The following is a 26,470-nucleotide window of genomic DNA, read 5'->3' as shown; positions in this document are numbered from 1 at the left end:
AAATGCCTACAGTTCTGGCTAAGATGAACTAACACACTTCTATCTCTAGCACCAATTATCACTAAAAACCCGGACAGCATATATGGAGTCCTCCGAGGATTCAAAAAAGTAAATAATGGCAGCTAGATTTAGGAACAAAACAAAAACTAGAAGAGCTGATAGGGAAGTGATTCACTGAGTTTTTCCCCCTCCCATATGTCCTGGATTAGATTCAAGGGCATCCCAAATCTTAGAACTGCACAGTAGGAGTGGGCAGGAAAAAGTCCAGGAGAAACACTTTCTTTGTGGCCAATGGACTAGGTAGGAGGGCCCTGCAGGATGAAGGCTATGGGTGGAATCCCAGCTCTTTTTCTCTCTTTTTTACTCTTCTGGCCCTAGCCCAAGTCAAGTACTGGTCACAAAACTGCACTCCTATGGCTTCGGCAGTGACCACAAAGGCACCTAAAACAGAGAATCCTTCCCTCTGACCAGAGGAACTGAGGCTCTGTAACTGGAACAGTGCAGAGAGAAACCAGGTTATTTCTTCCTCTCTGTCACCATCTTGGTCTAGAGGCATATCCAGTTGTAGGAAGTTCATGATAGTGTGGAGAGGTTAAAAATCCTGGCTTTGTCATCAGAGAATGAGGACAAGATCTCCTGGGAAACAGAGTGTGAAAATAAATCATGGAGAACAGGGAGCTGAAAAAGGAACACTCCTAAATCCACGTATGAAGTTCCAGGCACACCTAAAGGCTGTGCATGTATGAACTGACCCAAAATAGTATAACACAGATCTTCAGACCTAAATTAAGATATAGATACCGACCACCACTCAGGTCCCAAACTGACTCCTGGGAGGTACATACACAAAAGACAGACCCAAATAGTACTGCAAAGACTGTGAAAAGTAAATTGACATTAGAACCACAGCCCACTGAAGGTAAGATGACACTTGGAGTATGAATCTAACCAGTCTGATTGCCTGCTAAAAGAAAAAACTCAACATTTCCAGGTGCCTTAAATAGGACTCAGAGTCTCAAGTAAAATATTCAAAATGTACAAACAAGCAGGAGACACCAACCCTAAGATGGCTCAGATTTTGGAATTGTCAAAAATTAAGCAGCTATTATAATCATGCTTTCTGAAGTAAGGGCAAATACACATGAAATTAATGAAAAGATAAACATTTTCATACAGAAATTGAAACTATAAAAAAGAACTAAATGAAAATTTTAGATTAAAAAAACTAAAATAAAAATTACTGAATGGACTGAATAACAAAATGTGACAGAAGAAAGAAACAGTAAGCCTAAAAATAGATCAACAGAAATTATCCAGTCTGAACAAGAGTGAAAAAAAGATGGGGGAAAAAATGAGCACGGTGGTGGCCGGGCGCAGTGGCTTACACCTGTAATCCCAGCACTTTGGGAGGCCGATGCGGGTGGATCACGAGGTCAGGAGTTTGAGACCAGCCTGGCCAACATGGTAAAACCCCATCTCTACTAAAAATGAAATAAAAATAAAAAACTGGGCATGGTGGTGTGTGCCTGTAATCCCAGCTACTTGGGAGGCTGAGGCAGGAGAATCGTTTGAACCTGGGAGGCGGAGGTTGCAGTGAGCCAAGATCACACCATTGCACTCCAGCCTGGGCAACAGGGCAAGACTCCATCAAAAAAAAAAAAAAAAAAGCACGGTGGCTCACGTCTGTAATCTCAGCACTATGGGAGACCAAGGTGGGTGGATCGCTTGAGCCTAGGACTTTGCCACCAGTCTGGGCAACATAGTGAAACCCATCTCTACAAAACAAATACAAAAATTAGCCAGGCAGGATTATGTGCGCCCATAATGCCAGCTACTCAGGAGAATGAGGTAGGAGGATCACCTGAGCCCAGGAGGTAGAGGCTGCAGTGAACTGAGATCACACTTTTGCATTCCAGCCTGGGCAAGAGAGCGAGATTCTGTCTCAAAAGAAACAAAAAACCAAAAAGGCCAGGCGTGGTGGCTCACGCCTGTAATCCCAGCAGTTTGGGAGGCCGAGACAGGTGGATCACCTGAGATCAGGAGTTCAAGACCAGCCTGGGCAACATAGTGAAACCCCGTCTCTACTTAAAATACAAAAATTAGCTGGGTGTGGTGGTGCGTGCCTGTAATCCCAGCTACTTGGGAGGTTGAGGTAGGAGAATCGCTTGAACCCGGGAGGCAGAGGTTGCAGTGAGCCAGAACATGCCACTGCACTCCAGCCTGGGAGACAGAGAGATATTCCATCTCAAAAAAATAAAAATAAAAAAACAGGAAAGAGCCTCAGAGATCTGAGAATATCAAAAAGTTATGTCAGTGAAGTCCCAGAAGAACAAAAGAAAAAAACTGGAGCAGAAAAAAAATATTTGACAAAACAAAACCTTCCAAATTTCATGAGAAACATAAATAATTAAGTGAACACGAACAGGATTAAATGTATGCCCATAAATAATCAAACTACTAAAAAATCAAAGATTAAAGAAAAAAACTCCTAAAGGGGCCAGTGAAAAACAACACATTACATACAAAGAAACAATGATTCCAGTGATTATAGATGTCTCATCAGAAAGCACAGAAGACAACAAACTACATTTTTGAAGAGCTAAAAGAGTAAAACAATAAACCCAGGATCCTACATCTAGTGAAAATTTCCTGCAGTAAAGATATTCTTAGGCTGGGCACAGTGGCTCATACCTGTAATCCCAACACCTTGGGAGGTCAAAACGGGTGGATCACTTGAGGTCAGGAGTTTGAGACCAGGCTGGTCAACAAGGTGAAACCCTGTCTCTATTAAAAATATAAAATTAGCCAGGTGTGGTGGCTCATGCCTGTAGTCCCAGGACTTGGGAGGCTGAGGCAAGAGGATCACCTGAACCCGGGAGGCAGAGGCTGCAGTGAGCCAAGATCACGCCCCTGCACTCCAGCCTGGAAGACAGAGTGAGATTCTGTCTCAATTTTTTTTAAAAAGATATTCTTAGGTGAAGGAAAACTGAGATAATTCATCAGCAGCAGACCTGTTCTAAAACAAATGCTAAATGTAGATCTTCAAGCAGAAGGAAAATGATACCAAAGGGAAACTAACTTCAGGAATAAAGGAAGTGCAAACGAAGTAATAAATATACTTGTACATAAAACATTTTTCTCCCCTTAAATTCATTAAAATAGGTATGACTGTTGAAAGCAAAAATTATAATGCTGAGTATGTGGTTTACAATGTTTAAAGATGTAACATATAGAATCACTAATGTAAAGAGGCTAAAGAAACATAGATTGTGTGATTTCTGCATTTCACCTGAAGCAGTAAAGTATTAATTCTAAGTAAAATATAAAGTTAGGTATGTATATTGTAATCCCCATAGCAGCCACCAAAAACAAAACAAAACATACAAAGAGTCAAAAAAAACACATAAATTAAATGAATTACTAAGACAACAGTCAAGCAATCTGAAAGGTAGGAAAAGGGAGATTATGGAACAAAAAGCAGAAGGTGCCAGGTGAGGTGGCTTACACCTATAATCCCAGTACTTTGAGAGGCCAAGGCAGGAGGATCACTTGCCTACGAGGTCGAGACCAGCTTAGGCAACACAGTGAAACCCATCTCTAAAAAAATTTTAAATTAGCCAGGTGAGGTGGCATGCGCCTATAATCTCAGCTACTCAGGAAGCCAAGGTTTGAGGATCACCTGAGCTTGGGAAGTCAAGGCTACCACCGTAGCCATAATTGTGCCACTGCATTCCAGCATGGGCAACAGAGCAAGACCCTGTCTCCAAAAAAAAACAGCACACCTATATCCAAATATATCAATAATGTCAACAAATGTAAATGGTCTCAACAGAACAATTAACATACAAGATCATCAGACTAGATTTAAAAAACACAAGACCTACTGGGCATGGTGGATCACCCCTGTAATCCCAGCACTTTGGGAGGCCAAGGCAGGCAGATCACCTGAGGTCAGGAGTTGGAGACCAGCCTGGTCAACATGGTGAAACCCCATCTCTACCAATACTACAAAAACTAGCTGGGCCTGGTGGCACATCCCTGTAGTCCCAGCTACTCAGGAGGCTGAGGCACAAGAATTGCTTGAACCCAGGAGGAGGAGGTTGCAGTGAGCCAAGATCATGCCACTGCACTCCAGCCTGGGTGACAGAGGAAACTGTTATCTCAAAAAAAATAAATAAAATAAAATTAAAATTAAAAACACAAGAGCCAACAATACGCTGTCTATAAGACATCCCTTTAAATACAACAAAGGATGGAATTATAGAAAGGATAGTAAAAATAGATCTTGCAAACTCTAATCAGAGTAGACTTAAGAACAAGAAAAATTACCAGGGATAGAGGGAAATTATACAGTAAAATGGTCAATTCACCGAAAAATATATAACAATTCTAAATGTTTATGGACTTTTTTTTAAAGCTTCAAAATATATGAAGCAACAACTGAAAGAAGAAATAGAAAATTCCACTATATTTGGAGATTCAACACTCCTTTCTGAGCAACTGATAAAACAAATAGAAAATCAGCAAAGATATGTAAGACCTGAAAACCACTATCAATCAATCTGACCTAAGTGACATTTATAGAACACTCTACCCAACAACAGCACAATACACAAGGGCATGTGAAACATTTATCAAAGTAGATCATATCCTGGGACATAAACCTCAACAAATTTAGAAGAAAAGAAATAAAATAAGGTATGCTCTCTGATATGAAATCAAATTTAAAAATCAATACAAGAAAGCTATCTGGAAAAATCCCAAAATATTTAAAAACTGAATAAAACCCTTCTAAGTAATCTGTGGGTCAAAGAACAAGCCTCAAGGAAAACTAGAAAATACCTGGAACTGAATTAAAATGAAAATACATATCAAACTTTGTGACATGCAGCTAAACAACTGCTTAGAGAAAAATGTATGGCATTAAATGTTTCTATTAGAAAAAGAAGATTTCAAATCAATAATGTAAGCTTCCATCTGAGAAACCAGAAAATGAGCAAACTAAACCAAAAGCAAGTAGGAGGAAGAAAATAAAGACGAGAGCAGAGATGAATGAAATGAAAAAATAACAAAGAAAGTAAATGAAACTAAAAGCTGGTTCTTTGACAAGACCTATAAAAATAATAAACCTCTCTAGCCATTCTGACCAAACAAAAAAAGAGAAAATATACAAATATTCAAATCAGGAATGACCGAAAGGATGCCACCACTACAAACTCCACAGATGAATAATGAAATACCACAACTGCATGTCCACAAATAAACCAATTCCTTGAAAGACACAATCTACCAAAGCTCATTCCTCAAAAAAGAGATAACCTAATAGTCCTGTATCTATTAAATAAGCTGAATTTATAGTTAAAATTTTTCTAACAAAAACATTCCAAAGGTAGTGAGTTCTCCCAATTGATTGTTCACTGTCTTACAGATCAAACTCCCTGTTCTACTCTTTCTCCCCTTCTCATTACCACACTAAACTAGTCTTCAACACACACACACACTCTCTCTCTCTCTCTCTCTCTCTCTCACTCACTCACTCTCTTCCCGCACCCACTCCAGGCCAAGATGATTTCACTGGGGAAATTTTGGCAGTCAAGGAAGAGATACTATCAATGCTACATAACCTCTTCTAAAAACAGATAAGGAAGGGAACACTTCTCAACTCATTTTATAAAGCCAACTTTCCCCCAATACCTAAACCAAGCAAAGGCATTATAAGAACAGAACACTACAATATACCTCATGAATATAAATGTAAAAATCCTCAACAAAATATTAGCCAAAGACACTGGAAAACTGGCAGTTTCTTATAAACATACACTTACTGTATGACCCAGAAACCCCAATCTTAGGTTTTTAACAAAGAAAACAAAAACAAGGTTCACCAAAAAAACCTGGATACAAATGTTTATAGTACCTTTATTCATAATCACCCAAAACTGCAAACTCCCCAATACCCTTCAACTAATAATGCATAAACAAAGTGTGGTACATTCATATAATGGAACACTACTCAGCAATAAAAAGAAATGGACTACTGAAACATGCAATAACATGAATGAATCTCAAATGCACTATGCTAAGTGAATGAAGCTAGAAAATGCTACAACTCATTTATATGACATTCTGAAAAAAGTAAAACTATAGGAACCAAAAAATTAATTTTTCCTTCTTAAAACCAAATCTACTCCAGAAAAAGCATTAAATTATTTAAAACTTAACAAATAATCTTAATCCTGGGGACATTTCTTTTTCTTTTTTGTTTTGGGGGACATTTTTTCTAAAGAGAATATATATATATATAAACGTATACTCATACCAGCCCCAAATAGACACTTATAAAGGTGTTTTTACTAGAGTAATTTGTAAAGAGAAAAAGAAATAAATGCCCACTAGAAGTTTATAAATTTGACAGAGTATTCAATCTAATTTATAACAACACATTATACCATATTTTCTTGCCTCCTATTTGAGGGTTCAGACTTATTAACAAATTGGTCACATTTCAAATCTTTTTAAAAATACAGTATGATGCAAGTCTGACTCCAATATGGGCAAAAAAAAAAAAAAAGATTACAAAGGGGAAACTGTTCTATTACCTCTTACTGTACACAGCCTGAAATGCAGTAAGATGTGTACACTATTAATCGATACAGAAGAGTATCAGACAATGTGTATATGAATCAACATAATATCATTACTAGAAATATACAATTTTCCAGTATTAAAAAAAATTTCCAATGGGAAGATTTCCAGGATTATTGAAGACATTAAAACTACTCAATAGTGGGCTATCAGTACAACCTTCATAAACAAAGTTTAACTACAAGACAAGAAAATAGTGCTCAAGATAGGCAAAAATCCAGTGATAACCCAGAGCCTCCAAACAGAGAACAAATACACAAAAGACAAATGTCAGGCATGGTGGCTCATGCCTGAAATCCCAGCAACTCTGAGATTTTTTTTTTTTTTGAGGTAGACTTTTCTGGATATATTTTATATCTCAGTAAGTGTTCTTAAAGTAAATATTATAAATAAAAAAATTTGCCCAATAAAATTTAATATTAGTGTCTTTCTTTTCAATCAGAATCAAGTTAGTAAGTCTTCAACACACACAAACACACACACACACTCTCACTCTCTCTCTCTCTCTCTCTCTCTCACTCACTCACTCTCTTCCCGCACCCCCTCCAGGCCAAGACGATTTCACTGGGGAAATTTTGGCAATCACGAGTCTACCTCTGTCCTGACAAATGCTTATATACATGCACAGAAAAGGTTGAATAGTAGCATACTTGAAATGCAAGAGAGAACCTGGAAGACTATTTCGTTAGTGACAGAAAAATCATTTCTTTTCAGTCACCATAGTAATAAATGATTAGGGCAAAAAAAAATCTTTTTTGGTGTTTGCCGCACTTTAATTGCCAAGAGGATATAATACATTCAAATAAATGAAGAAAAACGGGTTAACAAATGAACACATTATGAGGATTTCTAAGGTTCAATTAACGTGTGAATTTCTCAAACTCTCAATTATCAGGGAAATTGATTAAAAGACAAGAAAATAGTTTTCAAGACAGACAAAATCCAGTGATGCTCAAAGCTTCCAAACTAATAGAGAACGAATACACAAAAGATAAATGTCAGGCACAAATGTTCATGCCTGTAATCCCAGCAACTCTGGAGGCTGAGGCAGGAGGATTGCTTGAGGCCTGGAGTTCCAGACCAGCCTAAGCAACATAGCGAGACCCTGTCTCTTAAAACAAAACAAAACAAAAGTTAAATACTTTTTAAAAGATGAATAGAGGATGGGGCATGGGTCTTCACTTTTGTGGGGGTTTCTTTAGTTGCTATTGTTGTTGTTTTTGAGACAGGGTCTTACTCTGTTGCCCAGGCAGGAGTGCTGTGGCATGATCATGGCTCACTGCATCCTCGACCTTCTGGGCTCAAGGGATCTTTCCACCGCAGCCCCCTAAGCAGCTGGGACTACAGGTGTGTGCCACCTCATCTAGCTAATTTTTCAATTTTTTTGTAGAGATGAGGTACCCCTATGTTGCCTAGGCTAGTCTCGAAAACTCCTGAGCTCAAGTGATCTTCCAGTCTCGTCCTCCCAAAGTGCTAGGATTACAGGCATGAGCCACCATGCCCAGCCTGTTTTTTTTTTTTTATTTTTTAACAGGAAGCCATTTATTCATTTGACAAAATTTGTATTGAGTCTCACTTAAATCTTGCAAGTTCTCCCTTTCTGGACTGCAGGTTACTGAGATTTAGGGGTAAAAAAGTTTAACTGCTAGAGAGAATGTCCAAAGGTGTGGGTCCTCAATCTTCCCTATACAATTGAGATATAACATCCCTGAAGTAGAATAGGAGCATTCCCATGACATTAAATTAATTTCCAGGAGTAGACCTTCCAAGAATTCTTAGGGATAGCATTAATGGCATCTGCTTTCTATAGAAGTGAAAGATCTCTACTCTACCAATCACCCAACAATTCCTGACTGCACACAAAGCATTCTGACTCAAGATAGAGCCACATACGGCCATATCAGGCTTTTGTCATGAAGTACTACTCTTTTCGGTAATACTACATATGTTCTTCTTTGTACTGTTAACCCCTGAATACTGCAAAAATCTGAATTATCTCTTTCTTAAATTCTAAAGTCCATAAGGTCAAGGATGTGTTCTCAACATCCTGCTCTGCACAAAGTGAGCACGGGTTCTAAAATAACATAAACAGGCCAGGCAGGGTGGCTCGCACCTGTAATCCTAACACTGGAAGGCCAAAGAAAGAGGATTGTCTGAAGCCATGAGTTTGAGGCCAGCCTGGGCAACATAGTGAGACTCCATCTCTACAAAAAAAATAAAGAAATTAGCCTGGCAAGGTGGCATGCACCTGTGGTCCCAGCTACTCAGGAGGCTGAGGTGGGAGGATCACTTAAGCTAGGGAGGTCGAGGCTGCAGCGAACCAAGATCATGTCACTGCACTACAGCCAGGGAAACAGAGCAAGACCTTGTCTTTAAAAAAAATAAAATAATATAAACAGACATCCCTTGTCCTTATCTTTTTTTTTTTTTTTTTAGACAAGAGTTTCACTTTTGTTGCCCAGGCTGGAGTGCAATGGCACCACCTCAGCTCACTGCAAACCCTGCCTCCCAGGTTCAAGCAATTCTCTCTTGCCTCAGCCTCCCAAGCAGCTGGGATTACAGGCATGCATCACCACGCCCGGCTAATTTTGTGTTTGTAGTAGAGACAGGGTTTCTCCATGGTGGTCAGGCTGGTCTCGAACTCCTGACTTCAGGTGATCCGCCCGCCTCAGCCTCCCAAACTTGTCTTTATCTTTAGAAATACCAACATACATGCACAATAGGAAAATATAATTAAACGGTTTTCCCAGACACTACTAAATATAGCCCATTATATCCCAGTAGAACAGCATGTAAGATAAAAATTACAAACTTTTGGCCGGGCGTGGTGGCTCACGCCTGTAATCCCAGCACTTTGGGAGGCCCAGGCGGGTGGAACACCTGAGGTCAGGAGTTTGAGACCAGCCTGGCCAACATGGTGAAACCCTGTCTCTACTAAAAATACAAAAAATTAACCAGGCGTGGTCGTGAGCGACTATAATCCCAGCTACTCAGGAGGCCGAGGCAGGAGAATCACTTAAACCCAGGAGATGGGAGTTGCAGTGAGCCAAGATTGTGCCATTGCACTCCAACCTGGGCAACAAGAGTGAAACTCCATCTCAAAAAAAAAAAAAAAAAAAAAAGAATGGTAAATTAAGGGCCCGGAGCGGTGGCTCACACCTGTGATCCAGCACTTTGGGAGGCTGAGATACGCAGATCACCTGCAATCAGGAGTTTGAGACCAGCCTGGCCAACGTAGTGAAACCCTATCTCTACTAAAAATACAAAAATTAGCTGGGCGTGGTGACAGGTGCCTGTAATCCCATCTACTCTGGAGGCTGAGGCACCAGAATTGCTTGAACTGGGAGGCAGAGGTTACAGTGAGCTGAGATGGCACCACTGCACTCCAGCTTGGGCGACTGAGCAAGATTCCGTCTTAAAAAAAAAAAAAAAAAAAAGGCAAATTAGAAGGGAACATCCAAAAATAATCATGAGCTGTGATGGTTATTAGTGAGTGTCAACTTGACTGTATTGAAGGATGCAAAGTATTGTTCCCGGGTTTGTTTGTGAGGGTGTTGCCAAAGGAGATTAATATTTGAGTCAGCGGATTGGGAGAGGCAGATCCACCCTCAATCAGGGTGGGCACCATCTAATCAGCTGCCAGTGCGGCTAGAATAAAGCAGGCAGGAGAAGATCTTGGAAGAGCGGACTTGCTGAGTCTTCCGGCCTTCATCTTTCTCCCATGCTGGATGCTTTCTGCCCTTAAACATCTCACTCCAGTTTCTTCAGCTTTTGGACTCTTGGATTTACACCAGTGGATTGCCAGGCGCTCTCAGGCCTTTGCCACAGACTGAAGGCTGCACTGTCGGCTTCCCTACTTTTAAGGTTTTGGGACTCGGACTGGCTTCCTTGCTCCCCAGATTGCAGAGAGCCTATTGTGGGACTTTACCTTGTGATCACGTGAGTCAATACTCCTTAATAAACTCCCCTTTATATATACATCTATCCTATTAGTTCAGTTCCTCTAGATAACCCTAATACATGAGCCTTTTCCTTTATCGTCCAAGTTTTCCATATTTTTATTACTTTTAAATGTTAAAAATTTTAGTGCATTATGCTCCAAAAGTCCATGGCCTACTCTGTATGAATACAGAAAATTTAACAGCATTTATGAAACAAGTTAATACTGGCAACATTATTAACCCGACCACCCAAGTAGGTTCCAAATCCCTGCCATCATTACACTCTTTCATCTACCAAATCTAATCAGTTAACAAATCCTATCAATTCTTCACTTTTTAAATAAACCCTTTTTCATTCACACTAACTAGAACCACCCTATTTTCAAACAAAGAAATTAAGGCTGCTGAAAATAGTAGAAATTAGGATAAATATAAAAGACTTTCTTTCTATTTTTAATTGCTCTAAAACACTGGCTAGATGAAACCCCGTGTCTACTAAAAATCCAAAAAAAAAAAAAAAAAAAAAAAAAATGAACCAGGTGTGTGGTAGGCGTCTGTAATCCCAGCTACTTGGGAGGCTAAAGGCAGGAGAATCACTTGAACCCAGGAGGTGAAGGTTCCAGTGAGCTGAGATCGCACCACTGCACTCCAGCCTGGGCAACAAGAGCAAAACTCCATCTCAAAAAATAAACAAACAAACAAATAAATAAATAAATAAGCCGAGCACGGTGGTTCACGCTTGTAAATCCCAGCACTCTGGGAGGCTGAGGTGGGCAGATCACTTGAGGTCAGGAGTTCGAGACCAGCCTGGCCAACACAGTGAAACCCCATCTTTACTAAAAACACAAAAATTAGCCCGGTGTGGTGGCGCGTGCCTGTGATCCCAGCTACTCAAGAGGCTGAGACAGGAGAATCACTTGAACCCGGGAGGCACAGGTTGCAATGTGCCAAGATCATGCCATTGCACTCCAGCCTCAGAGACAGAAGAAGACTCTATCTCAAAAAATAAAAAATAAAAATAAATAAATAACAAAGCATTACAAAGTTTATAAGAGAGAGAAAATATTTGATGAATAACAAAGTATTTGACAATTATATCACAAAGGATGGGTGGGAGGAAATAGAATTATATGTAAGGTTCTACCATATGAAATATTAGACAACACACCATCATTCACAAAGTTCTACTAGACAGCAGTGCTCTAGCACAACCACTTTAGCACACAGTAAAAAGAGGCAACAATAGTGAAGATAGGGAAGACAGAAAAGAGAGAGGGAAGGAGACATTCTGGTAGGTAGATTAAACTGTACAATTAAGAGTTTACTCCTTGAGGGCAAGGACTCCAAAAAATAATAGTAAGATGAAATGATAAAACATAATCCAAAGGAGGATGGGGAAAAAATGTTCATGAAATTCAGGTACGAACTGATATCAATTCCCAAAATATATCTGACAACACAAAGAAAAATGCACACCCTTCTGACCCAAAAAATTCTATTTCTAAGAATTTGTCAGGCGGGCACGGTGGCTCATGCCTGTAATCCCAGCACTTTGAGAGGCTGAGGCGGGCAGAACGCCCGAGGTCAGGAGTTCGAGACCAGCCTGGTCAACACGGTGAAACACCATCTCTACTAAAAATACAAAAATTAGCCAGGTGTGCGCCTGTAGTCCCAGCTACTCAGGAGGCTGAGGCAGGAGAATCGCCTGAACCCGGGAGTCAGAGGTTGCAGTGAGCCAAGATCACCCCACTGCACTCCAGCCTGGACAACAGAGCAAGACTTCATCTCAAAAAAAATAAAAAATAATAATAAAAAAGAATTTGTCCTACAGATAAATTCATATATAAGTGCACAAAGAAGTATATACAAGAATATTCAACCTAGCATCATTTAACAGCAAAAGGCTAGAAATGATCTAAATGTTTATAAATAAAAGCCTGATGAAATAATGCATGGTCCACTATAAACCTATGTGCACAACGACATACACGCACACACACATACATACATATATATATATGTATTTTTTGTTTTTTGGGGGGGTGGGGACAGAGTCTCGCTCTGTCACCCAGGCTGCAGTGCAGTGGCGCAATCCTGGCTCACTGCAACCTCCACCTCCCAGGTTGAAGCAATTCTCCTGCCTCAGCCTCCCAAATAGTTGGGACTACAGGCGCACACCGACCGCTATACTCGGCTAATTTTTTTCTGTATTTTAGTAGAGACGGGGTTTCACCATGTTGCCCAGGCTGGTCTGGAACTTCTGAGCTCAGGCAATCCACACATCTCGGCCTCCCGAAGTGCTAGGATTACAGGCATGAGCCAACAAGCCCAGCTGACATATGCATATATCTGAATATACATAGAATAGCTCTGGAATTATACAAAGAAACAACTGGATTTCTCTTGAGAAGAATGAACTGAGACAAACAGCAAGAAGACTGCTGACTATATTCTCCTTACCATTTATAATTTTTATCATGTGCACATTATTGCCTGCAAAGAAAGAATGGAGTAGGGGAGAGAGGAGAGGAAAGAGAGACATTCTGGTAGGTAAATTAAACCATACAATTACAGAGTTAGTTCCTTGAGGGCGAAGACTCCAAGCAGCAGCCTATACTAGCTCATGAAGAAGAAGAAAAATGTCAGTAAATTTCTTTTGGGTTAAACTAGCACTAATTTCATCTCAACTGCCACATGCCAGCCTCAATCAAAAAAATGTCAGATACTTCCTATTAAATAATACTAACAGAATAAAAATACATAAACTCACTAGAACAATACACGGGAAAAGAGGCAAGGACAAAAACAAGTTTTCAACCAAGTTGTTTTGGAAGCAGATGTTTAGGTGATAACTTTGCTGCAGCCTGATCCTATGCTCCACCCAAGATTTCCTCATCTGCCCCAAAATAAGTTCTAGATTTCTATGGAAAGAATAAAGTCTTGTCATTCACATGTAAGCGATGAATATTTTGCTGTAGTTTTCAAATTCTCATATGCATCAACAAGCTTCTTCTTGTTTAACAAGCATCAAGATCAAGGAAAAAAGTTTCATTTCAGTTGAATATGAAATCTGGGTGTGCTCATTTCAAGCTCAACCCAGAACTGAGTATTTGTACAGAAAAAAATATATATACACATGTTTTGTTGAAATAAATAAACTGTTTTTTTCAGTTTTGAAAATATCACTTTTTATGTACAGGTCTAGAATAGAGACCAAGAAATTGCCACACATTAATAATTCTGCTAGACCTATATTTGACACAGATCTTGTTACAGAAAAAGAAATTTTTGAAGCTCTCAGATAAAATTGTGTTAAGCTATATTTTTTTATATTGCCTTGCTTTATGGTTTTAGTAGCTTTTACTATAAACATTATAAATTTTCCTATTGTAAAAAATAACTTTACTAAGTTCATTTAAATTAAATATACCTTTAGAAAAAATAAATCCCATTGTCTTATATAAATTATTTAATCAAAACATTATGGTTGCCTTATAAGTTTTAAAAAATCTAAGAAAAGGGAAGAGATTAATTTCAAGAAAGGTAAGCTAAGCTTAACTGCACATTTTCCCCAAAAAAAGTTAGTTAAAAATAACATGTTTAGTCTTAAAAGCTGGCTGGGGGTGTGCCTCTTGTACATACCCTAGATCACATAATATCTCATTAGCATCTTGTATACTAAAAACTGGGGATAAAACTATTGTTAACACTTAAACAAGGTAAAAAAAAATCATACAGGAATTTATTTAGAAGGAAAAACTAAAGTTTCCTTTACTTCACTACTTACTTGCAATAATGATGATATCCTTAGGGGAGAGAGGAAAACCATACAAAATGAATAGGCTAATAAGATGGTCAAATAAACAGATTCATAGAGAAACCACTCGTACTCAAAAGAGCATAAATTATTACTAGAGCAATATATCTCAACTTCCTGGTGACAAATGCCTGGGTTCCCTGAGAAATGAAAACGATGCCAAGGGGTCTCCAGAACAAAAAGATTGGGAAAATCTGTGCTATAGAAATTAACGAGACAGGCTCTGGACTTAAGGACACTACACATATCCTTAGGCATGATACTGAGGTCTCTTCCCTGGGGAAACTGGCCCAAGAGAAGAAAAAAAACCTACTTTTGGGAGTCCCTGCGTCTTCTTTCTAGAGTAACATGCTCCAGGCTAGCAGCCTGATCTAAACACAGAAAACATTTAATCAGCATTTTAATGTCTCACTTAAATATTAATAGAAAGTGGACAGGCCGAGCGGCTCACGCCTATAATCCCAACACTCTGGCTGGTGGAGACAGGCGGATCACTTGAGGTCAGGAGTTCAAGACCAGCCTGGTCAACATGGTGAAACCCACCGAAATTAGCCAGGTGTAGTGGTGTGCCCCTGTAGTCCCAGCTACTCGGGAGGCTGAGGTGGGAGAATTGCTTGAACCCGGGAGGCGAAGGTTGAAGTGAGCCAAGACAGTGCCACTGCACTCCAGCCTGGGCAACGAGCAAGACTCCATCTCAAAAAAAAAAAAAAAAAAAAAAAAACTTTTAGGCATTAACAGGACAAAGAACAAACAGCAAGGCAAGTGCTCTTGAAGAACTGAAGTATAATGGCCAAAATGTAAAAATCAATAAAACGAATACAAGATAAAAATAAATCTGATAGGCTGGGCGCAGTGGCTCACTCCTGTAATCCCAGCATTTGGGAGGCCAAGGCGGGCGGATCACCTGAGGTCAGGAGTTCGAGACCAGCCTGGCCAATTTGGTAAAACCCCGTCTCTACTAAAAATACAAAAAATTTAGCTGGGCGTGGTGGCGCGCGCCTACAGTCCCAGCTACTTGGGAGGCTGAGGCAGGAGACTTGCTTGAACCCGGGAGGCGGAGGTTGCAGTGAGCCGAGATCTCTCCACTGCACTCTAGCCTGGGCGACAGAGCGAGACTCCGTCTCAAATAAATAAATCTGATAGAAATAAAAACAGGCTTCCAGGCGCAGTGACTCACGCCTGTAATCCCAGCACTTTGGGAGGCCGAGGCGGGCGGATCACGAGGTCAGGAGATCAAGACCATCCTGGCTAACACAGTGAAACCCCGTCTCTACTAAAAATACAAAAAATTAGCCGGGCGAGGTGGCGGGCGCCTGTAGTCCCAGCTACTCGGGAGGCTGAGGCAGGAGAATGGCGTGAACCCCGGGGGGCGGAGCCTGCAGTGAGCCGAGATCTCGCCACTGCACTCCAGCCTGGGCGACAGCGAGACTCTGTCTCAAAAACAGACAAACAAAAAAAAAAAAAGAAAGAAAAAAAAGAAACAGGCCAGGCGTGAGTAATCCCAGCACTTTGGGAGGCCAAGGCAAAAGCATCACTTAAGGCCAGGAGTTCCAGACCAGCCTGGGCAATACAGCGAGACTCAGTCTCTATTTTTTAAAAGAAAATATATTTTGAAATTTTGAAAAATAATAAAAAAGAAAAGCAAACAGATAAAGATACGGAAACTAGACAGAAATTGTTAAATTACAGATGTGCTCCAAGATATACCACAACTAGATAAAACAGCTTCCAAAAAGACAAAAAACAAAGATAACAGAAAGGAGAAATAATAAAAGAAAAATTCCCAGAAATAGTCTCTAGACTGAAAAAGCCCACAGAGTAACCAGCACAGTGAACAGAAAACAAACAATGAAACACCTCACAACAAGGCAATCCTCATTTCAGAATGGTGGTAACCCTTCCACAGAGGACAGCCACCATCACCAACAAAGGATTAAGAATCAGAATGGCATCCAAATTCTCAACAGCAATTCCAAAAGCTAGAAGATGAAGTGCTTTCAATACTCAGCGGAAAAATTATTTCCAACCTACAATTCTAATTCTATACCCAGTCAAACCGGCAAGTATAAAGACATCACTGAAGATATTCAAGGTCTGGGTATAACATATACCTCCCATGTATCCTCTCTCAAAAAATTATTGGAAAATGCACTCCAGCAAAACAACATCCAGAAATTAGAGTATCCAAAACAGGAGAGAAGTGAAGAGAATTCCCAGGGAAGTTCCCGGTTCTAATAGCTGTGCCACAGATGTAGAGATCAATGAGCTAATTTGGAATATGAGGATGAGGGACTCCAAAGACATATCTCCAAGGAAAATAAACAAAAGTAACTCTCTGCTATGTTTTTAATTATTTACAGGAAGTTTCCATTATCAAAACTTTCTTAGGGATAAATTTGTGATAGGTACATAGAAAACGAAGCAATCAAAATGAAAAACAATTTTAACCTCAAGGACCATAAAAAGTTATTTAAAAAGAAAATATAACTGTAGTATCCAACAAGGCTCTACTGTAATCAATATTTACATGGTCATAATAACATTAATACTGATTTAACCAAAAGATGCTACACCTACAATGGAAGGATTCTGTAGGATGGTGATTAGAGAATTAAGTGCACATTTTCCACAGTAGCAAGTCACTACATAATACATAAAACTGAAAAAAAACAAAACAAAACAAAAAACTCCTGAAGCAGTAGTATAGCATATTATTTAGAAATGTGTAGGCCAGGCACGGTGGCTCACGCCTGTAATTCCAGCATTTTGGGAGGCCAAGGCGGGTGGATCACTTGAGGCCAGGAGTTCGAGACCAGCCTTGCCAACATGGGGAAACCCTGCCTCTACTAAAAATACAAAAATTAGCAGGGAATGGTGCTACATGCCTACAATCCCAGCTACTCAGGAGGCTGAGGCATAAGAATTGCTTGAACCCAAGAGGCAGAGGTTGCAGTGAGCTGAGATCCTGACATTGCACTCCAGCCTGGGTAACAGAGCGAGACTCTGTCTCAGAAAAAAGAAAGAAAGAAAAAAAAATGTGTAGGTAAACAGCCAAAGAAACCTCTAAGAGTTGAAAGTGGTTGTTTCTAGGGGGCAGGAAGAGGGAGTGGAGAAAGATGTGACAAGGGAACATTTTATTTGATAATAAGTTCAGTGCTATTTGACATTTTAAATTATGCACACGTAGTTTAAAAAAATAAATTTAAATTTAAAAATATAGTATAAAGACAAGCATGCTATTTTTGCCTTCAAGTAGTTTGGAAATGGAAGTAGCTTACTTTCTCAACTTCCTTCCCTTCTACTGCTGATTTACCATCATCTTAACCTACGCCCTTACCTCTTCCCCTCCTCAGAGAAAAAAATGTCCTTAATTGTTTCTGAGATTTCCAGACTCTACCATGTACTGGATCCCATGCCTCTCGCATTTTCCATAACCTTGCTCCATCTACATTTACCATCTTCTCTTGAATTTACAATCTTTCATTCTATAAATCCTTTCCCTAAAAGCTATAAACAAGCTGAAGTTTTCCACATCCTGTAAATAACTGAAGCTTAAGCACACCCTTCACCCAGTTTTTTCACTTTCCTTCCGTCCCCATTAAAGTACTTTATACTCATTACCTCTACTTCCTCATCCTCCACTTTGATTTGTGCCCCAACATGCTTCTCAAACTACTTTCTCTCACAGATCATTGACTAATCTACATGCCAGATTCAAAGGCCTATTCTCCAGGCTCAGCCTACTTCATGACATTTGAAAATCTTTACTATCTCTCCTTGAAATACAATCTTTCTTTTCGGCTTTCTCAACACTATTCTACCATTTCTCCTCCTACCACATTTCACAGGTTTCTTCACTGGCTTTTCTTTCTACCCTTAAAAATGCTTGTTTCCTCCCAGAGTTCTATCTTCAGCATTTTCCCTATCCTTTTATCCACCCTAGTGATTAGTCATTTCGAGTGTTGCCCATATGTAAATGCCTAGCATGATGTACATGTTAAATGAATGTTTACTGAACTGCAATAAATGAGTCCTAATTTTTACCCCCAAGTTCAAAGTGTATCCCTGAGTTTTAAAATGTTATTTGCCACAATCTAGAAAATTATCTGAAGTTCCTGAGAGCACAAACCAAATACATCCACAACTGAGTTCATTTTCTTTTCCCAAATCTGTTCTCCTCACTGTTATCAATTAGAACCACCATCCAAACTATCACCCTCAACTCCCTCTTTCTCAATCCCTACATCCAACAGTTCGCCAAATCAGTCTTTTCAATTTTTTTTACTCTTGCCATTCCCACTGCCATTCCCCCAAAATTCAGGTGATCAATGCCTTTGTGAGTTTCTCCTATCTCAAGTCACACTCTACTCATCTTATTTTATATATATATATATATTCTATTTATTCTAAGAATATAAATACTAGTAATAATAACTGTGAGTGCCTAAAGCCTTGGATGAGAAGGAAGACAATGATGTGAAAATATCTGGCTGGGCGTGGTGGCTCACGCTTGCAATCCCAGCACTTTGGGAGGCCGAGGCGGACAGATCACGAGGTCAGGAGTTCAGGACCAGCCTGTCCAATATGGTGAAATCCCGTCTCTACTAAAAAAAAAAAAAAAAAAGTACAAAAAACAGCCGGGCATGGTGGCACGTGGCTGTAGTCCAGCTACTCAGGAGGCTGAGGCAGGAGAATGGCTTGAACCTGGGAGGCGGAGGTTGCAGTAAGCCGAGATCACACCACTGCACTCCAGCCTGGGCGACAGAGTGAGACTCCGACAAAAAAAAAAAAAAAAGAAAATATCTGCCAGGCGCGGTGGCTCACACCTGTAATCTCAGCACTTTGGGAGGCCGAGGCGGATGGATCGCCTGAGGTCAGGAGTTCAAGACCAGCCTGGCCAACATAGTGAAACCCCGTCTCTACTAAAAATACAAAAGTTAGCTGGGCGTGGTGGCAGGCGCCTGTAATCCCAGCTACTCAGGAGGCTGAGGCAGGAGAATCGATTGAACCCAGGAGGCGGAGGTTACAATGAGCCAAGATCTGCCATTGCACTCCAGTCTGGGCAACAAGAGTGAAACTTCATCTCAAAAAAAAAAAAAAGAAAAGAAAATATCTAATATTGAGATTCCTATACCCCACACACAGATTACAAGGATTTTATTCCTTGAAACAATTATTTACGGTAAGTATCATTAGTATCCCCTTTTTACAAGTAAAGTGAACTTGCCTAAAGTTAAACTACTAGCAAGTAAATGGCAACTCCAGGATCTGAACCCTGACAGTCTGGCTCCAGAGTACATACTGTTAACCATGGAATACTTTCTAATGTATATATTCTATTCAAAGTCATTCTGAAAACTTACGTCTCTCCTTTCTTTTTCTACTATTTCCGCTCTCCCCATCCCAACACCCTATTACCCTACATTTCAAGCCACAAAGAACTGAATATGATAGGCTTATTTTCACACCTCTAAGATCCAACTGCAAAGTTCTGTTCTTCCCTTTCTAATCCCATTCAAAATTCATCTCCTCTGAGGGAACCTCTATACCCATCCCCTGTGGAATTATTCACTCTCTAAGCCAGAAAACTCATCACATTATATGCTTATGCATCTGTCTTACATGGCTAGTTTGTGAGTCTCTGGAATTCCTTGTGTGTTTTACATCTTTGTATTACACTGTTAATAACACAGAGTAGTTCAATCAAAGCTTACAGAATTTAACTTAATTAAATGTAAATTCTACTAGCCAAGACATAAAACTAATAGTTTCTACTTTGCCTCATCTTCATTGCAAAATATAGACATCACAAACCAAAAGAATTCCCTTTAGCCGGGTGTGGGTGACTCGTGCCTCTAATCCCAGCACTTTGAGGGGCTGAGGCAGGCAGATAGCTTGAGCTCAGGAGTTGGAGAGCACCCTGGGCAACATGGTGAAACCCAGTCTCTACCCAAAATACAGAAAATTAGCTGGGCATGGTGGCATGTACCTGTAGTCCCAGCTACTCGGGAAGCTAAGGCGGGAGAATCACCTGAACCCCGGAGGCAGAGGTTGCAGTGAGCCGAGATCGTGCCACTACACTCCAGCCTGGGTGACAGAGACCCAGTCTCCAAAAAAAAAAAGAATTCCCTTGAATGTGTAATGTTAGCAGCAATCCTCCAAATGTCAGAGAAACACTAAATTCTTAGAGATGTATTTCATAAGGTACTAGAAAGTAGACATCAAAGATGACACAAATATGAAGTTCTGGTATCTTGCTTCTTGATTCTGCCTATTAGTCCAAAGAAGTTATCACTTTTTGCTGCCCTTGGCACTCCCCAACTCCAATAAACAAATGAATTTATACACAACTTAATACATCCAAAGGAAGGGGGAAACTAGCAAGAACACGACTTGCTATATATATATATATTTTGTGGTGGTGGTGGTTGTTGTTGTGACGGAGTTTTGCTCTTGTTGCTCAGGCTGGAGTGCAGTGGCACAATCTCGGCTCACTGCAACCTCCGCCTTCTGGGTTCAAGTGATTCTCCTGCCTCTGCCTCCCCGGTAGCTGGGATTATAGGCGCCTGCCACTACACCTGTCTAATTTTTTGTATTTTTAGTAGAGACGGGGTTTCGCCATGTTGGGCAGGCTGGTCTCGAACTCCTGACCTCAGGTCATCCACCCACCTTGGCCTCCCAAAATGCTGGGATTACAGGTATAAGCCACCGTGCCTGACCAAATTTTTTTTATTATACCACACACCCTAAGTAATTCTGATACAGATGAACCACAGACTACACTTTGAGAAACACCATTCTGGATGTTCACAGGCAATGTTATCACCAATTTGAAACTTCATACAACCATGAAAACTGAACCTACACTGGTAATTTATGTTAAATACACTAAAACTAGAAGCAAAACTAATATGATACACAACAGCTAACTTTTATACTGAGGTACTGTGCTGTTTTTCAGTTTTCCCTTATTTAATCCCTACTATCATATGAAGTAGATTTCACCACCCATTTCACAGATAAGAAAGATAACTTTCCATATCACATGGCTTCTAGTTGGCAGAACACAGGTATTAAACTCAAACTGTCTACCCAAAGTATATCCTCCTCACCTCTATGTTATACCATCTCTCCATTTGTAATCTATTTGACATTTTAATAAATAAAATGAAGTTGGGTAAAAGGAGAGAAGGCACAAAAATAAACTTTCTGGTTAACACTGTTGCCTAGGTACCTTTTCTAAACATACCTCAGTTCCTAATGACAAACGGCTTTGCTATGGAGATGACAGTCACTGAAGGTGGGAAGTTTAAAATATCTGTCAGGGATGGGTGCTTGGATTACTTTATAGTAGTCAAGAGTAGGAAGTTCTACACCAGCCAATTAGCTCTAACCCTAGAAGAATAAAGCAACTGGATAGGGATCTTGATACCTTCAACTTAGGGACTCTGAGATACTGGATCCCTAACAAAGGTTACAGCATCCAGTTCATCTGATAAGACACCTAGAAGTCAACAGCCTGATCTAGATGGACCCTGAAATTTGAGTCCTATGAGGTTTATAGAATTATATGGGGTAGACCCTTACCCTTTATGGTAGGGATTTTTACATTCATCACAGCTGCAAACTGGTGGTAGCCTCCCTTTAATGAAAAAGGGACTCTGACGTTTACAAAGACTTTCCTTCCAGATTTAGTCAGATAAAAACAGCAAATGATTTCATCGTAGTTTTGTGTGTGTTATGAACACCTGAAATCTGAAAACACTTTGTTCTACTCTGCATGGATATTTACTAGAGTGAAACAACAATTCCTGGGAAGGAAACTGTGAGACATTCACTCTAGAGTATGACTTAATAACAGACAATATTTCTCACACCCAAGTGAAAGTGCTGCACTAGAAAAATAAGAGTTTTTATTTTTCTAGTTGGCGGAACACAGGTATTAAACCTGACCTCAGGTGATCCACCGCCTCGGCCTCCCAAAGTGCTGGGATTACCCCTGTGAGCCACCGCGCCTGGCCAAATTATTTTTTATTATACCAAACACCCTAATTCTGATACAGATAAACCACAGACTACACTTTGAGAAATAAGAGTTTTTATTTTTCTGGATTTATTTATTTATTTATTTTGGTAGGGGAGCAAATGGGGATAATTTTACAGCAAATACTCTACGGGATGATCTAGGGAAGGGGAGCGTTCAAAAACCATGAAGAGAGGACATGGGAGTAGCCTGACATCCCAGGAAAGAGAGCCCTCCTAGAGATCAGAGGAAAAGAGTACCTTCCTCCACACCTTGCCAATACTTAATTCAACCCAGTTCTCCTCAGGGTGTTTCTCTGAGTGTCAAACAGTTGTTAAGAGAGCCAGATTCTGTTATCAGACTACAGGCTGTGCCTCCTTCTGCCACCTCTACTGCCCACTTATAAGCCAGCTCCTTCCCTTCCACCTGATGCACTATGCTGGCTCCAGAAGGCTGAAGGACTAAAGCAGTTTTGTTCATATCTGTAAGAGTTACTTAACTAGTGGCTGGGCGCGGTGGCTCATGCCTGTAATCCCAGCACTTTGGGGAGGCCGAGGTCGGCAGGTCACCTGAGGTTGGGAGCTTGAGACCAGCCTGACCAATGTGGAGAAACCCTGTATCTACTAAAAACACAAAATTAGCCAGGCGTGGTAGCGCGTGCCTGTAATCCCAGCTACTCGGGAGGCTGAGGCAGGAGCATCGCTTGAACCCGGGAGGCAGAGGTTGCAGTGAGCCAAGATTGCCCCATTGCACTCCAGCCTAGCTGACAGAGTAAGACTCCATCTTAAAAAAAAAAAAAAAAAAAAACAGTTACCTAACTAAGTACATGTAATTTTGGTGTGCTATATATTTCCCACATTCTATCTTACACATCATGATGTCACTTCCTTGATATAATATAAAGACATGGTCTTTGGAGTACAACTGACCAAAGTTCAAATAAATACCAACTCTGCCACTTGTTACTTAACCTCTCTAAAAGCTATAGTGAGGGTTAAATGAGATTTTGCATAAAAACCACCTGCCAAATAGTAAGAGTTCAGTAGGTGACAGAGGTTATGAAGCAGGGAGGGGAAATCTAGTACTTTTATCACGGTTTTAGAAAAGCATTCTGCATTCTCAAAAGGTTTAAAATAGTGCTCTGGGCCGGGCAATCCTAGCACTTTGGGAGGCCAAGGCGGGCAGATCACATAAGGTCAGGAGTTCCAAACCAGCCTGGCAAACATGGTGAAACCCCGTCTCTACTAAAATACAAAAATTAGCCGGGCATGATGGCGGGTGCCTGTAATCCCAGCTACTCGGGAGGCTGAGATAGGAGAATCGCTTGAACCCAGGAGACCATGGTTGCAGTGAGCCGAGATCACATAACTGCACTCCAGCCTGGGCAGCTGAGCAAGACTCCGTCTCAAAAAATAAATAAAAATATAAATAAAAATAAATACATAAATAAAACAGTGCTCTGGTTCTAATTAGAAAACACTATTTGGGCCGGGCGCAGTGGCGCATGCCTGTAATCCCAGCATTCTGGGAAGCCGAGGCGGGCGTTTCACCTGAGGTCAGGAGTTCGAGACCAGCCTGGCCAACATGGTGAAACCCTGTCTCTACTAAAAATACAAAAATTAGCCGGGCATGGTGGCGGTCGCCTGTAATCCCAGCTACTCAGGAGACTGAGGCAGAATCGTTTGAACCCGGGAGTTGGAGGCTGCAGTAAGCCGAGATCGTGTAACTGCACTCCAGCCTGGGCAACAGAAACTCTGTCTCAAAAAAAGAAAATACTATTCATCATTTTCCAGGGCAATTATCTCTAAATAAGTATTATCTAAAACTTTCATAAAATAAATAGTAAGAAAGAGTCATCCTATTCCTTCCATTTCGGAAACTATTTCATCTGAATTTGTTTCCTGAAATTCCCAACCATTCTGCCTGGAAAATTCTAACAGAAGTTCCCCAGACAAGGAAAGACAAAGATATATGTTGACAAAAATGAATACATAACTAAAAACCACCCATTTCTTTCCTTAAGGCAACAAAATTATAAATTTTATTCCTTTCCACTTCCCACAATTTGAATTTCTCTTTTGAGTTACTCTTTATGAATGACTCCATTGGCACCCAACAGCTCCATTCAGGACCTTCCCCAAGAAAGCTTCCAGGTAAACAGAAAAACAACGAATGTTAGCTCCCTAAAACAATAACAAGATGGAGACAAACACTGGATTCTGTTTTTCTACATTCAAAACACAGAATCAGTACACAAAATCAGAAATACACCCAGAGCCTCAGACAAAACCCATAAACCTTCCTAAGGAATCTTGTTTAATTTTCACTTCTTGCTACCCATTTATCAAGTCTTAGGAAATGCTAAAACACGGTTCTCAGCCTCGTCTGTTCAGTGATCCAAATCTGCCACTGCTAATGCATTCAGTACCCCAGATCTGAAACTGTTTTGTGAACAGAAATACTTAGCAGCAGCAGATATGGGCTATGCCAACATTAACCTTGTCCCTAAAACAAAGTGACAAACCACTCCTAGCCTCACCCTCAAGGGAGGGTAAGCAGTAACGACTCCTCCAGGAGTAAGGCCAGGACGCCAGGTTTATCATTAACACTCATCAGCTCAAGCCCAAGGTTTAGCCGCTGCACCTCCACCACCAGGGAGCCGTGCGGGGCGGGCAGAGGGGTGAATTAGGCGGGCGGGCGGGGCGTAGGGTAGGCCCGGGAAAGACGGGGCCGCACTGCCCGGTCCCCACCGCCCGGCACCGCCCCCAGCCCCGCCCCCAGCCACCCGGGCTCCGCGGCAGCTCTGCAGTCCCCGCGCGATTGCAGCGCGCGCCCGGGACCCCTTCCCGCAGCCGCCTCCCCCTTGCTGCGCGACCCCCAGCACTTACCTGCTTTGCAAACCGGGGCGCTGGGGCTCCTCTTCTCCGGCGAGCTTCGGCTCTGCTCCGGAGACCTCCTCCGATGCCGGACGCGGGCTGGGGGTGGGGCCGCGCTCACCTCGCCGGTCCACAGGTGGGTGGGCGACGAGCTGGGCGACGACACGGTGCCCAGCAGCGGCGGCGGCGGCGGCGGCCGTGGGGGGCTCCCGCGAGCTCCAGGCGCGGCGCTGCGCGTGGGGCTGGTGCCTCGCGTGGACGTCGCGGACGCGCCCGTCTGCGTGGCCACCGTGGGGCTGGTGCGCGCGGCCGCGTTCCCGCCGCCGCGCGTGGGGCTGGTGCTGCGCGAGGCGGTGCGCGGGCCACCGCCGCCGCCGCCGCTTGCGGGGCCTGAGGCGCCACCACAGCAGCCACCGTTGTTGTTGCCGCCGCCGCCGCCGCCGCTCCGCGTGGGGCTGCCATGTTGCTGCTGCTGCTGCTGCTTCAGCTGGAACGGAACCGTCGCCCTCATGGGCTGCAAGCGGCTCCCGGGTCCCCCGGCCGTGGCCACCGCACCACCCCCAAGGGAGCCGGCCGGCGTGGGGGACCCATTGCGCCTCACCCGCTGGGACATGGTCCCCCCCTCCCCGGTGACTGGGCGAGACGGGGGGTTTTGTTGTTGTTGGGCTGCAGGGGGAGGATTCTTGAGGCCGGAGGGCAGGCCCCCCAAGACGGGGTGACGAAGCCGGACTCCGGGGTGCAGGGGGCGACCGGGCCGGGGCAGGCAGCAACGAGGTGGTGCAGCCGCCGCCGCCGCCGCTGCTCCTCATCAACAATAGTGTCTCCTCTGCTGCCCCCGCCCCCCACGATCGCCCATTGGTGCAGCGTCAGCCGCGCTCGAGCCGCTCCACTGCTCCCATTGGCTACGAGCAGCTCGGGTCCCGGGCCCCCGAGGCCTTGAGAGCCTGGGTGTGCGCGGAGACCGTCTGCTCTTTAAAGAGAAAGAGACCCGCCCCCCGCGGGGAGGGAGCGGAGGAAATGGGCCCTGTGTGTATGTGTAGTGTGCGCGCGTGTGTGTGTACACGTGAGTGCCCGTGTACGCGCGCGCCTAGCCACGCGCGCCTTTCCTTTCCCGCCGGGGGGAGCCCTGGGGACTCAGACTCTGGAAGGTTGCCAAAGGAAATGTCCA

General features: G+C 42.2%; 1 protein-coding gene across 1 annotated transcript in view; it reads right to left on the bottom strand.

Annotated features, from left to right (window-relative positions):
• FAM117B (family with sequence similarity 117 member B) overlaps positions 1-26,130 on the bottom strand; it is a 134,340-nt gene extending 108,210 nt beyond the window's left edge. Inside the window, exon 1 of the mRNA XM_008974205.4 lies at positions 25,315-26,130. Coding sequence (XP_008972453.2) covers positions 25,315-25,915 — 601 coding nt within the window. The 5' untranslated portion in view covers positions 25,916-26,130. The remainder of the gene's footprint in view (positions 1-25,314) is intronic.
• Between the last annotated feature and the right edge of the window lie 340 nt (positions 26,131-26,470).

This window comes from Pan paniscus, chromosome 13 (genome assembly GCF_029289425.2).
Source record: "Pan paniscus chromosome 13, NHGRI_mPanPan1-v2.0_pri, whole genome shotgun sequence".
Lineage (NCBI taxonomy): Eukaryota > Metazoa > Chordata > Mammalia > Primates > Hominidae > Pan > Pan paniscus.
The sequence above is the reverse complement of the archived record's forward strand: the minus strand, read 5'-3'. Positions and strand labels throughout refer to the sequence as shown.